Below are 15,474 nucleotides of genomic sequence, written 5' to 3' on the forward strand. Positions count from 1 at the left end.
ATGGCTGGGTTAGTTGTTGTTCAGTCGCCAACTCATGTCTGACTCTCTGTAACCCCATCAACTGCAGCACACCAGGCTTCCCTGTCCTTCACTATCTCCCAGAGCTTGCTCAAACTCATGTCCATTGAGTCAGTGATGCCATCCAACCATCTCATCCTCTGTCTCCCCCTTCTCTTCTTGTGCTCAATCTTTTCCAGCATCAGGGTCTTTCCAGTGAATTGGCTCTTCGCATCAGGTGGCCAAAGTATTGGAGCATCAGCTTCAGCATGTCCTTCCAATGAATATTCAGGGTTGATTTGATAATCCACTGGGTTAGAATCAAGTGGTTAACACAATCTTCCAAGGAATGAGGCTGGATGACAATAGCAGTTTGTTCCATGAAAATGTTAAGGGAAACATTGGCTGAAACCACCCACCCTGGCCAGGCACCACAGTAATCAGTTGCATGAGTTATTTTACAATAGGAGATCCTGGTAAGGAACATAGAACTAACAAAGCACCACCAACAGGAAGAATTTCGGAAAGGTCAAAAGGAGACATCACATATCCTACTGACCTCCCAGAATCCTCCTTGCTGGAATCCATCTTGGCTGAGGAATGCATGCACGACCAGGGAGAACGCGAGTAAGAGTGATTGGCCAGAGACAACCTGGAAACTAATCCCATTACCATAGGACCCTAGACTGTGAGCCACATGACAGAGCAGTCCTCCCGGGTTCCCTAACTCTCCTCTCCGTCCAGGTGCCCCTTCCCAACAAATTCTCTTGTTTTGTTAGCACATATATCTAGACCACTCATTTCTGAATGTTAGATAAGAGTCCCCTTTTGGGCTCCCCCTTCCCGGAACAAAAATGCCTATAGACCTCCACAGCCACCTGCCCAGGGAGAGAGCTCTGGGCATGTACTTACCGAGCAATTTGTAGAGAAGGTTCAGAATTTCTTTCCAGGCCATCCCACTCTCCTCCCTGGCGATCCCTGCAAAGTGTGCTATGCTATTGTAGATATTTAAGCGATCAATGCAGTTTAACACAAGGGCTAACATTCCCTGTGAAGGCGAGTTGGGAAAAAAGTAAAAATACGTAAGATCTCAGGATCCCTTTTGTTCTTTCCTCTCCCATATCATTCACCTTTCAAAGCTGGTGATACTAATGTGCAAACAGACCTTCACAGTGCCAATTTGGGTTTTGTTTTTTCCTCCCCAAAACAAAATATGCATGTCTATGCCTCAGAGACCTAAATAGCATCCATTCTGGAAGTGAGTCAGCAGTCTCCTCTGACAGGCTTGCCCCCACGTGTTTAACTTAAACCAAGGACGTAGTGAGGAAGAGGGAACACGAATGAGTCTCACAGAAGCCTGCTCTGTCTGGTGTGAAATGATTCTGACTCACCTAGAAACAGCCCTTGGATATAGGATCTATTTTTCTTTAAGATGCAAACTTGTGCATCTCCCCATCTGCTCCAAAAAGGGAATTTAGAGACAATAAGACTAAAAGAGGATTTTCTAAAACGACCTTTCCATCTAATTTACAGTACTATGCCACCCACTAAAAACATCTGTGCCCAGCTGTTCTTAAAGAGCAGGAGGGAAATGTTAAGTGTAGTTTCAGCAGCCTATAAAGGCACACAGAAAGTTCCCCCAGCCAAAGTCTGCTCACATCAGAAGGCTCAGTAGGGACAGGTCTACTGCCCACACTTTAGAAATGCCCAAAGGACAAGCCTTGTCCACAGGAATGCAAGGCCGCAGGAATATGACTATGGCCTTAAAATTAATGCCAAATCATCATGTCCAAGCTCAGAAAAGCCATGTGATCTAAGATCACACACAGCCAGGGATGAAGCCAGAACTAGGGCCAGGACTCCTTGAGCCCCAAGTTAGTATTTTCCCCATATCTATGCCCATCCCTCGTGACTCAGATGCTCAAGTTCACCTTGAGACATAGTAGCATCTGTATCTCTTAAACCAGCTCCCCAGGCATTTCTGATGTGGTGGAACCTGGGAATTCATATTTTTCCAATAAAGTTCTAAGATAATTCTCAAAGCTTCCAAAATTTGGGAATCACAGCTAATGCCATACTGTCATAGCTGAGATTTTACGAAAGACCAATTTTGGATACATAGGTGACACTGAAGCTTTAAATTAATCTGGTTTGAATGTACCAAAGTACAAGCATGACAATGTTTGCTGCTAATGTGATCCAGGTGCTGACAGAAAAGGGTAACTTCCAGTGAATCTTTTTCTTTCCAACTTTCTCTCTTTGCTCTTCTGTCTTTCTAGAACACATGCATGCATGGAGACAGAGACTGCATGGAGACTCTAAATTGCAGTCATTGGGGTACTTTTACCTCTGGACACAAAAAGCGTCTCACTTTTTAATGTTTTGGACTTACCTCTTCCTTGAAAAGATTCTGTCTGTTTTTGAGTGAGCGGAGCTTGTTCTGCTTGCCTTCATGCTGCATCCCCTCCTCTGGGGGCTGGAAGTAGGCAATCAGGTCATGTAAGGTCTGCAGGACCTCTTCTATTGGCAGGGTGACCGGGGCAGCTGTGCGACTGTTTCCACTGAAACCACAGATGGATATGGTTTAGGCAGCGGGTCTCTAGCAGGACCCTGACGAGCGTCCACTAGGTCTTAGCTCCTCCCTGCCCTGAACTGGGCACAGCGACTGGTATGGTTGTCGGGCACCTGGGATAGTCACTGTACAGATAACCTCCAATTGAAGTTTGCTGACAAACAGCATAATGGGAAGGAATTGCTGATTCAATTTTCAAACCATTTTATAAATCAATGGAAAGGATCCCTGGCTGTCTGCCAGGTCTTCCTTTTTAGGTAGAAGTACTTTTATAGATAATTATTAACCCATAGTTCTTTTAGACTACCACATGTTCCTGAGACAGGTTAAGCATCAGCTGGAAGGGGTTTCATCACTGGGTCTCTTCCTCCATCTACATCTTTGTCTTTTGTCTCCCCCATGTGTCTTTGTGATATCTCTGTGGGTGTTTTCCTCTTAATGTTTGTATGTTTGCAGGTGCCCTATTTGTTGATGTGTTGATGTCTTCCCTGATCTGTCTTTCCTTTCAACTTCCTCTGTGTGGCCTGTCTCTGTTTTTCCACCCCCCACCAGTGTCCCATCTCTCAACATTCTTCTTCTCTGCTTCAACACCCCCACCATCTCCCCCTGTTGTGTTCCTCCTATCCTATATGTATGTGGGTCTGACTCCCTATGTCATAATTTTCCAAACAAATCTTATAACTGAGTCTTTCCAACACAGAGAGGCCACAAACCTCCACAGATGACAAAATGACCCTTTGTTTTCCCGTCTCCTTGAGAAGAACACTGGTGAGCTTTTCAGAGGCCAAGGCTAAGAAGAGAAGGGGGAGTGGATGCAGTCCATGAAACTGAATCTGAGACCCCACTGTCAAGACCCTAGTGGAATGGGAGCTTATTCCGTGAGTAAATAACATCAGGGGTTTTCCTCTGTGGTCAATTTCTAATGAGCCGTCCTTTACATTTACTGAAGATGTGCTTACATATCTGTCTGGACACAAGCTAAAGAAAATATTGTGAGAAAAAAAAGAAAAGAAAAGATTGTGAGCTAGGCCTCAGACAAAGCTTATAAACAAGTCCTGAAAATATTCAGGTCATGAGATGACAGTAATTCCACTTCTGTATAAAAATGCCAAGTGCACACAATGAGAGAAAGAGTGAATTACAGGCAGGAGGCACTTCTCAGCAGTGTGTCCTCTGTCCATGGCAGGTGCTCAGGAAGTGATTATTAAACATTCTCTGGGATATTACTGGATTCAGAGACAGTGAGGAAGAGAATCCCACATGGATATGAGGTGAAGGTTTGGGAGAGAGAACTCAATCAGGAATGACTCCCCAGTTCCACGTTCAGTAAGAATGAATACGTTTTCCTCAATATTTCTGAGCTAGTTGCAGAGTTTTTTTTCTCTCCCTCTCTCTCTTTTTAAAAATTTAATACTTTCCATATATCAGAGACACTCAGGCCAGTCAAGTGAAGAGTATGTCCTCGTGTGATGAGAAATGAGGATGAGAGAAGAGGTCTGTAGGCATTTCTGTAGCTTGATGGGGCAGCACATCAGTATACAGAGGGTGGGAAAGCCCAGGTTACAGTCACTGCCATTTAACTCTGAGGTCCTTGGAGTGCCGCTAAGACTCCTGTGCTTCAATTTAACTGAAACATAGGAAGGTAGACACTATGTTTGCCAGGATCCTTCTGGGGCTAATTTTTTTTTCCTGTGGGTTCTAAGTGCTGGATCACTTCATCTTGCCTCTTGAAGAAACATCAATCTGACAGTCCTCCAGGGAGAATGCTTCCTTCCTTCAAAGGAGAACACATAATATATGCTTGGCATTGAGGCCACATCCTCTGAATGGCTTCATGATGCTCGCAGTCTACTCTAGAACCTTGGGGGAGGAGACCCAGATGGATCTAGACGGACAGGGACAAGAGGATGCCGCAGTTCAGAACTAATTACAACTGGCCCCCGTCTCAGCTCAGCCTTCCTCCGGCCCCTACAGCCACTGTCCCATTATGTTCTCAGATCTTTGACAAGGACTTCTTTTCTTAAGTAAAAGCTCAGGTGATTCTGAGTATTTACCACACTGCTGCTGCTGCTGCTAAGTCGCTTCAGTCGTGTCTGACTCTGTGCGACCCCATGGACTGCAGCCTACCAGGCTTCTCCATCCATGGGATTCTCCAGGCAAGAACACTGGAGTGGGTTGCCATTTCCTTCTCTAATGCGTGAAAGTGGAAAGTGAAAGTGAAGTCGCTTCAGTCGTGTCTGACTCTGTGCGACCCCATGGACTGCAGCCTACCAGGCTCCTCCATCCATGGGATTTTCTGGGCAACAGTACTGGAGTGGGGTGCCATTGCCTTTTCCCATTTACCATACAGTTACCATAATTATTTATATATCATTCCCCTCCAAAAGCTAAACTCAGAGGACAGCTGGATAGCATCTTCTCTCTCCAGCAGGACATCTGAGACTCCTCGGTCCATCACACTGTTCATTTGTCCTATGGGACATTTCCCAACAACCACACAGGGGATGATGAGACAGTACAGGAAACTTAAACATTATCTTCTTCATTGTTCTTTCTTCTTCATTCTTTATTCCTTTAACTTGTTCTTGCAGAAGGTCAATCTCTCTGGTTTCCATTTGTACATCACATGCACTGTTGGTTTCTCAAAAGGGGTGAGAGAGGAGAATTTATTTCCAAATTATGCTGTCATCCATCACTTTCCAACTCTTGCAAAAGGTAAGCACCGTGGCTTTTGTAGCCCTCACCTCTGCTGTACTGGTTTGCTATTCATTAGCCCTCCTTTCTTGTAAAACATCCTGTGTCAGGGAGAATCAAGAATCTCTTCCACTGAAGGTGGGGCTTCCAGAAATGAGGAGCTCAGTGAGTTCTTTCTCCCAATAAAAGTGACAAAATTGGACAAAATCATCCAAAAAACTTTTAGGATTCTGGAAATTGACCAAAGGTATACAGGAAATTGAGAAGTATGTTTTTTTTTTTTAATAATGAACCTTGGTAAGAACAGTGGGAATCTACGATATTTCAACCTGAGATAGTTCCCATCCTCTCCCCTGCTGCTGCTAAGTTGCTTCAGTCGTGTTCGACTCTGTTCGACCCCATAGACGGCAGCCCACCAGGCTCCCCCGTCCCTGGGATTCTCCAGGCAAGAACATTGGAGCGGGTTGCCATTTCCTTCTCCAGTTCATGAAAGTGAAAAGTGAAAGTGAAGTCGCTCAGTCGTGTCTGACTCTTAGCAACCCCATGGACTGCAGCCTACCAGGCTCCTCCGTCCATGGGATTTTCCAGGCAAGAGTACTGGAGTGGGGTGCTATTGCCTTCTCCGGTCCTCTCCCCTAGCTCCAAGGAAAAGAAGGTCTAACAGGGTGAGGCAGGCCACGTGCAAGGTCCCAGACAGACACACTCCGGAAGAACCAGAGGGGGCCCCAGGTATTATTCATCTCTGGCTGAATATGATGAAGCCTTGTGCAAGCAGAAAGTAAAATTCAGGATGAACTTAAAACTGCCTGACCTTTGGACATATTATCCAACCCACACACAGGTCTATCAGCAAAGGGTAGGAGGCTTGCCTCACAAGAAATAAGTACTCCAAGCTGAAAGCCAATGACATGAGACACTTACTAGAATCCATCCTGAGAAATAAAGAGCAGTGGTAAAGGTTACTATGCAGTTCAATGTAAAACAATATGAATATGTACCAATGTTTCTCTTTTTTGTTCTTATACCTAATTAAAAATGCATAAAACAATAATTATAAAACTGTATTGCTGGGCTTATACCACATGAAGCTATAATATATATATATATATATATATATATATACATATACATATATATATATATCAGTATTGTCACAAAGGAGTTGAGAGAGAAGAGAACAATATTGGAGCAAAGTTGATTTACTTGTTAAATTCATATTAATGTGAAGTAGATTATTTCGTATCAAAGACATACTAAGTTCCCTAGAGCAACTAAGAATGTAACTTAAAAAAGTAGTTAAAAACACTCAAAGGAATTAAAATAGTACTAGAAAATGTCAATTTAACACAAAAGAAAGCAGTAAAGGAAGAATAGAGGAACAAAAAGACATATAAAAATCAAATAGCAAAATGGCACACATGAAACCAATCATCTGAATAATTACACTATCTATAAATTGATTACACACACCAGTAAAAGGAAGAGACAGTCAGACGGCATTTTGGGGGGAAAAAAAGGTTCACGGTATGCTATCTACAAGACACATTTCCAATTCAAAGACGCAAATAAGTTGAGAGTGAAAGGACTGAGATACACCATGCAAACAGTAACTGTAACTAGCGTGTGAGACAGCTGGAGCGGCTCTACAAAATAAATTGAGACAAAAAATATTCACATAAAGAGGGACTCAACCATAAAAAAGAATAACCTTCTGCCATTTACAGCAAAACAGATGGGCCTAGAGAATATTATTCAGGGTGAAACAAGTCACACAGGAAAACACAAATACTATATAATATCGCTTATATGTGGAACCTAAAAAAATAATACAAATCAATGTATATATAACACAGACTCACAGACACAGAAAACAAATTTGTAGTTAACAAAGGGGAAAAGGATGTGGGGAGGGGCAAAATAGGGGTATGGGATTATCAGATACAAACTATTATGTATAAAATACATAAGCAACAAAGATATATTGCATAGCACAGGAAGTTATAGCCATTATCCTGTGATAACTTATAATGAAATGTAATCTTCAAAATTGAGTCATCACAGTGTACATCTGAAACCAATATAATATTGTAAATCAACTATTTCAATTTCAAAGAAAAGAAACACTTGGGGATAATTTAAAAAAAAAAAGAAAAGAGGGCGATATTTTATAAGAATGAGTTTGGGAGGAAGATATATTTATTATAAACTCCTTGGTGGCTCAGATGGTAAAGAATCTGCATGCAGTGTGGGAAATCTAGGTTTGATCCCTGCATTGAGAAGATCCCCTGGAGAAGGGAAAGGCTACCCACGCCAGTATTCTTGCCTGGAAAATTCCATGGACAGAGGAGCCTGATGGGCTACACTCCATGGGACTGTAGTCGGATGTGACTGAGTGACTAATACTTTCACTTTCAAAGCACCCAGTAACAGAGACCAAAATATGTGCAGTAAAAATTGACAGAATTGAGGGAGAAATAGACAATTCAACAATAATACTGATTTCAATCACATTCTCAAGCAGATAATGTAATAAACTATATAAATAAAGGACAAAACCACACCATCAACTCAATAGACAGAAACAATTTGACAAAATCTAACTAACATTCATTCAATATAAAAAGCTCTCATCAAGCTAGAAGTAGAAGAGAACTTCCTCAACTTGACAAAAGACATCTACGAAAATTCTGCAAGTAAGTACCAAACTTAATAGTCAAAGACCAAATGTTTTCCCACTAAGATCAAGAACAAGACAAGGATGTCTGTTCTCTCTACTTTATTTCATATTGTAGTAGATGTTCTATCCAGGGCAATCATGCAAAATAAAATAGAAATGAAGGGCATTCATTCTTATTGGAAAGGAAAAAACCACTCCTTTTATTCACAGATGACACGATCCTGTATGTAGAAAATTCTAAAGAATCCACACCAAAAAATACCCTCGCTATAATAAAAAATTTCATCTAGGTCATAGGATACATGGCTGACATGTTAAAAACTCAGTTTCTCCATGTCAGTATTTATAGACACCAGCAGTGAACAATCTGAAATGAAATTAAGAAAAAAATGAATGAAATTAAGAAAACACCTCCATTTGTAGTTGCATCAAAAATAAATACTGTATAGGTTTCATAAAAAAAGTGTAAGATTTACATACTGGAAATTCTAATATCGTGTTGAAAGGAATCCAAGAAGAATAAATGAATGGACAGACATTCTGTGTTTATGGACTGAAAGATTTATTAAGATAAAAGTTTCCCAAAATTGATGTGTAGATCCTTTGCAACATCTATCAAAATCCCTGCAGGCTTTCTTACAAAAATGGATAAATTCACCCTTAAATTTATATGGGAATGCAAAGGATTAAAATAATATCAAAAAAAGTTCAACATTGTAGGAGGACTCTATCTGATTTTAATACTTATTATAAAGGTATATTAATCAAGATAGTGCTATTTTACTACAAACATGTTTTAGTATGTGAGATGAGTATACTTGTGTATCTCTCTCTCTCCATATATATATACACACACACACACACACACAATCATATATATATACACATACATGTATATGTTTTTGTCAGAGAAGGCGATGGCACCAACTCCAGTACGCTTGCCTGGAAAGTCCCATGGATGGAGGAGCCTGGAAGGCTGCAGTCCATGGGGTCGCTGAGGGTCGGACATGACTGAGCGACTTCACTTTCACTTTTCACTTTCATGCATTGGAGAAGGAAATGGCAACCCACTCCAGTGTTCTTGCCTGGAGAATCCCAGGGACGGGAGAGCCTGGTGGGCTGTCGTCTATGGGGTTGCACAGAGTCGGACACGACTGAAGCGACTTAGCAGCAGCAGCAACATACCTTTTGTGTATGTATGTGTGTACAATTTATATATGTAATGTGTATTTAAAACATACTCACAGAAATACTTTTAGCAATAAGAAGGAACAGAACACCATTACATATTGCAATAGGGATGAACCTCAAAAATGTAATGCTAAATGTAAAGGCCAGATTCAACAGACCACATATTGTATGGTTTATCAATTTAATGCATTAAAATGTGAGAGAAGCAGATGATTGGTTGCCTGGGACCGGGAGTGGTAACTAGTATAAACTGCAATAGGCATAAGGAATCCTTTTGGGGTGATGAAAGTGTTCTAAAACTGAATAGTAATAATGGCTGTACAGCTGTATACATTTATTAAAATTCACTGAGTTGTACACTTAAAGGGATGGATTTTATGATATGCAAATTATAACCCAATAAAGCTGTTTAAAAATAATTTTCCCATTGTTAGGCATGTAACTCCCACTGAATTTTTAAAAATAACAGCTTTATTGAAATATAGTTCATGTATTATACCATAATCTATTCAAACGGTACAATTGTTTTTAGTATATTTACAGAGTTGTGCAACCATGACCTGTCAATTTTAGAATTTTTCATCAGCTTTTCCTCAAATCCCATCCCCCTTATCACCTGCTATCATACCATTCCCAGATGTACTTTGTTTCTACAGATTTGTCTATTTCAGATATTTCATATAAATGCAGTAATACAATATGTAGTCTTTTGCGACTGGCTTTTTTTCACTGAGCATGTTTACAAGGTTCATTTATGTTGTAGTGTGTGTTAGAACTTCATACCTTTTTACAGACATATAATATTCTGGTATATGGATATAGCACCTTTTATTTATTCATTCATCAGTTGATAGACATTTACATTGCTATCGCTTTTTGTCTATTATGAGTAATGCTGCTTCGAACATTTGTGTACAAGTTTTTGTTTGGTTATCTGAGGAGGCCTTACAAATAGCTGAGAAAAGAAGAGAAGCGAAAGGCAAAGGAGAAAAGGAAAAATATACACATCTGAATGCAGAATTCCAAAGGACAGCAAGGAGAGATAAGAGAGCCTTTCTAAGTGATCAATACTAGGAAATAGAGGAAAACAATAGAATGAGAAAGACTAGAGAGCTCTTCAAGAAAGATAGAGATACCAAGGGAATATTTCATACAAAGATGGGCATAATAAAGGGCAGAAATGGTACGGACCTAACAGAAGCAGAAGATATTAAGAAGAGGTGGCAAGAATACACAGAAGGACTAAACAAAAAAGATCTTAAAGATAACCATGATGGTGTGATCACTCACTTAGAGCCAGACATCCTGGAGTTTGAAGTCAAGTGGGCCTTCCAAAGCATCACTATGAACAAAGCTAGTGGAAGTGATAGAATTCCAGCTGAGCTATTTCAAGTCCTAAAAGACGATGCTGTTAAACTCTTGCACTCAATATGCCAGCAAATTTGGAAAACTCAGCAGTGGCCACAGGACGGGAAAAGGTCGGTTTTCACTCCAATCCCAAAGAAAGGCAATGTCAAAGAATGTTCAAACTACTGCACAACTGCACTCATCGCACATGCAAAGTAATGCTTAAAATTCTCCAAGTCAGGCTTCAACAGTACATGAACCAAGAGGTTCCAGATGTTCAAGCTGGATTTAGAAAAGGCAGAGGAACCAGAGATCAAATTGCCAACATCCATTGGATAATCAAAAAAGCAAGAGAATTCCAGAAAATCATCTACTTCTGCTTCATTGACTATGTTAAAGCCTTTGACTGTGTGGATCACAATAAACCATGGAAAATTCTTAAGGAGATGGGAATACCAGACTACCTTACCTGCCTTCTGAGAAACCTGTATGCAGGTCAAGAAGCAACAGTTAGAACTGGACATGGAACAAGGCACTGGTTCAAAATTGGGAAATGAGTATATTGAGGCTGTATATTGTCCCCCTGCTTATTTAACTTATATGCACAGTCCATCATGAGAAATGCCGGGCTGGATGAAGCACAAGCTGGAATGAAGATTATGGGGAGAAATATCAATAACCTCGGATATGCAGATGACACCACCCTTATGGCAGAAAATGAAGAGAACTAAATAGCCTCTTGATGAAGCTGAAACAGGAAGGTGAAAAAGCTGGCTTAAAACTCAACATTCAGAAAACAAAGATCATGGCATCTGGTCTGATCACTTCATGGCAAATAGATGGGCAAACAATGGAAACAGTAAGAGACTTTATTTCCTTGGGCTCCAAAACCACTGCAGATGGTGACTGCAGCCATGAAATTAAAAGACACGTGTTCCTTGGAAGAAAAGCTATCACAAACCTAGACAGTGTATTAAAATGCAGAGATATTACTTTGCTGACAAAGGTCCGTCTAGTCAAAGCTATGGTTTTTCCAGTAGTCATGTATGGATGTGAGAGTTGGACCATAAAGAAGGCTGGGCACTGGAGAACTGATGCTTTTGAACTGTGGTGCTGGAGAAGATTCTTGAGTCCCTTGGACTGCAAGGAGTTCAAACCAGTCAATCCTAAAGGAAATCAGTTTTAAATATTCATTGGAAGGACTAATGCTAAAACTGAAATTTGGCCACCTGATGTGAAGAACAGACTCACTGGAAAAGACCCTGATGCTGGGAAGGATCGAAGGCAGGAGGAGAAGGGAATGACAGTGGATGAAGTCATTGGATGGCACCACCAACTCGATGGACATGAGTTTGAGCAAGCTCTGGGAGATGGTGAAGGACAGGGAAACCTGGCATGACGCTGGACATGGTTGAGCAACTGATCAATATTTAACATCTCTTGGGCACATACTGAGGAATGAAATTGCTGAGTCATCTGGTAACTCTATGCTTAAAATTTTGAGGAATTCCCAGACTGTATTCCATAGTGACTACAACATTTTACATTCCCCCAGCAGTGTAGGTTCAGTTTCTCCACATCCTGCCCCACATTTCTAATTGATAGCCTTTTTTATTATAGCCATCCTAGTGAGAACGAAGCATTATCTCATTGTGGTTCTGATTTAATTTTTTCTGATGGCTGATAGTATTGAACATCTTTTCATATGCTTATGGCCATTTGTATATCATCTTTGGAGAAATGTCTGTTTAGATCCTTCATCCATTTTTCAGTTGGTCTATTTGTCTTTTTAATGTTGGGATGTGAGATTTCTTTATTCTAGATACAATTCCCTTATCAGATCTATGATTTGCAAATATTCATGAATTGTTTTTTCACTTTCTCCATGGTGCCCTTCACAGTAAAAAAGATTTTGATTTTGATGAAGTCCAATTTACCTAATTTTTCTTCTGTAGGTTTTGTTTTTGGTATGATATTGAATAAAAGATTGCTGAACTCAAGGTCATGATGATTTGAGCCTATGTTTTCTCATACAGGTTTTATAATTTTAAGTTTTACAATAATGTCTTTAATCCATTTTGAATTAATTTTTGTAAATGTGTGAATTAGGGGCCTTGACTTAAGAAAGATATAAGGGCAGAAGTTGAGAGAATTGAGAATTAGATAAAACTATCCACTCCCTATAGTAATGGTTGTGGTCTAGTAGAGACTACATGCAAAATTCATGTATGCATGTAGCTAATTTTTTCTACCTATACCAAGCCATTCAATCTTACACTCTTTCTGTGAAGAAGGGGAGCAATTCGGATGTAATGCAGAATGGAAAGGAGGATATATTTTGCTCAAGAATCATGGGAAACCAGTGGCAGAGTCAAAATCAGGCAAAGATAATTGATTTTCAGGCCTCAGTCCCACCTTGTGGCAAGAATACCCCTACCATCTGCTTTTCTTCCTTCAATTAGTATCAAGACCCTCTGGTTGTAACCCATCAGAGATATTTCTCAGCCTTCTTTAGCTAGGTGTGGCCATGTGACTAGTGTTAGCTAACAGAGTATAAGATAAGGCAATCTACTTCTGGGTTATATTTTTTAAAAAAATGAATGGCTTGCCCTCTATATCCTCTCTCATCTTTTCAGGTCAGACCTCAGACATGGTGCTAGTACACTATTTTTAATCACACGGTTGAAGAATACATACCAGGACAGTTGGTTCTCAACTGTGACTGAGTATTAGAATTATCCAGGGGGCTCTTGTGTTTGGACCCCACCTCAGAGATTCTGAGGCTCAGACAGTAAAGCGTTTGCCTACAAGGCAGGAGACCTGGGTTCAACCCCTGGGTCAGGAAGATCTCCTGGAGAAGGAAATGGCAACCCACTCCAGTATTCTTGCCTGGAAAATTCCATGGACGGAGGAGCCTGGAAGGCTACAGTCCAGGGGTCGCAAAGAGTCGGATACGACTGAGTGACTTCACTTTCACTTTCCAGAGATTCTGATGTAATTGATTGAAGATGCTACTTTGGCATCAGGATGTTAAAAGCTTCCCAGATGAATCTAATACCTGGCCAAGGGCAGGTACCTTTATTCCAGGGCAGTAGTTTGTAAACTTTAGCATGCATCGGCATCAACTGGAGGACCCATCAAAACTCAACTTTTCTGAGGCACCACTCTTAGGTGTCTGATTAGGTCTATCTGGGATAAACCCCAAGAATATGTATTTTTGACAAGTTCCCAGGTGATGCTGCTGGACTGGACATACTTTAAGAACCTACAGAGATTTCAAAGCAGCAAGACAGAAGGAAACTGTCCCAGTAGCAGGATGGTCTGTTTTCCCTAAACCACTTGCCTCCCCTATACTATTACTTGAAAAAGAAATAAGTTTATTCTGAACCACAATAGCAGCTTAGCCTGTATCCTAACTAATACATATCCCTTGGATCACAGTGACTCAACAGGAAGGAAAATAAAGGTATAGTGGGACCTTAACAAAGGTTTTTCTCATTTCATGCAGATCCACAAATGCAATTGAAATCCTTTAGGCTTTAGAGAGATTTTCCTATGAGAGAAGGATGGCTTGCAACACTGCACTGTTTACAACAGAATCTGTTTTTGTGTGTGTGTGTGTGGTAATTGGTGAATACAATCCAGAATTCTATTTTAGCAGCACTGTTGAGGCTGGAAGGATTATGATCCAAGTAGGTAGTTAAGTTACTTTCCCCATTTAAGTCCCAGTCGTAGGTGGGTGACCCAAGCATTCCATGCAAATCTTCTCGTGTCCAAACCATAGCAACAATTTTGAAAGATGTAGAAAACCTTTCTAAATAGCACAGAGGTTGTAGATCCATTTTTTTTCTCTCTCCTCTCCTGTTCATGTGCTAATACAAAGGGGACTTACAGCACTCCATCTCTTTCCATTTAATTTTCATAAGAAGACCTTGGCTGTTTATGGCGCCAACCTGAATGCCAACTAATGACACCAACTGAAGAGTCTTGGGCATTTGTTGGGCCAAGAGTGAAGCTGGTAGGAGCTCGCCTAGTGGGAAATAAGTTTCAATCCCAAGCTCTTTCTGGTAGAACTCTTCGCTGGTACATAATTATTTCCTGAAAATCCATAGTATTAAAAGGGGGTGGTCTGTGGGATCGGATGGCTGCAAAATAGAAACCAACAAGTAGAGAAAAGGAAGGAGCTCACGTACCTTACAAACTGGCTGAATAAGGCGGTTGTGTTCCGGATGATCCGAGCAGCCTGGGACTCCTCACGCTGGCATCTCTGCAGGGTTAATCCATCATCCATGTGGCCTTCCTGATGGAGTATGACCTATCCCGGGGCCAAGGACACCAGGGCCAGGTTACATTGGACAGTCAATGTTTTTTGCAGTATTTTCCTCATCCCTTGTATTCCTTCAATGGACCAAGTTCCCCTGTGTTCATTTTGAAAGTGGGACATTAACAAAGTTATTTTGTCCATATACCCTATTACTGATATATGATTCATTCCTGAGACACAGTGCTTTGATGAAAATGAAATTTTATGTGCCACTATGGTTTGAGTTACAATAAATTCCTTGGGCCAGTATGGCCAATTTGAATGGGTGAAAACAAGTTTTATGATAGATTTTTCTCTTAAAATGAACACAAAAACTTATCTCTGGAAATGAGAAAAATCACTATATTCAGAGCCTTTTTCTCCAGAGATAAACCAAGGAAGTGGAAAGACAAATTAAAGTAAAATCCTCTAAAACTTTCTACTTGGATGAGGTGTGGCTTTCTCTCCTGAAGGATGATGGCCACACTGGGTTAGTTGACTGGAACCAGGGAAGCAGCTTGAGACAGTGGTTTGCTTCTCATGGAGCTAGAGAGGGGGTTTGAAAGCATGGGCTTAGGTACCAGCCAACCTGACTTCTAATCCCTCTAGGTCACTTCTCAGCAGTGTGACTTTCAGCAAATTATTTAACCTCTCTCTGCTCTGACTTCACCATCTGCAGGAGGACTTATTTTA

At 40.8% G+C, this 15,474-nt stretch overlaps 1 protein-coding gene across 1 annotated transcript in view; it reads right to left on the minus strand.

Moving 5' to 3' along the window:
* Positions 1-15,474, minus strand: part of RYR3 (ryanodine receptor 3) — a 557,133-nt gene that overhangs the window by 260,754 nt on the left and 280,905 nt on the right. The window contains exons 12-14 of the mRNA XM_061430666.1: positions 14,672-14,793; positions 2,390-2,558; positions 910-1,045 (exon numbers count right to left, since the gene is read on the minus strand). Coding sequence (XP_061286650.1) covers positions 910-1,045; positions 2,390-2,558; positions 14,672-14,793 — 427 coding nt within the window. The remainder of the gene's footprint in view (positions 1-909; positions 1,046-2,389; positions 2,559-14,671; positions 14,794-15,474) is intronic.

The sequence above is a fragment of the Bos javanicus genome, chromosome 10 (genome assembly GCF_032452875.1).
Source record: "Bos javanicus breed banteng chromosome 10, ARS-OSU_banteng_1.0, whole genome shotgun sequence".
In the NCBI taxonomy this organism is placed as follows: Eukaryota; Metazoa; Chordata; class Mammalia; order Artiodactyla; family Bovidae; genus Bos; species Bos javanicus.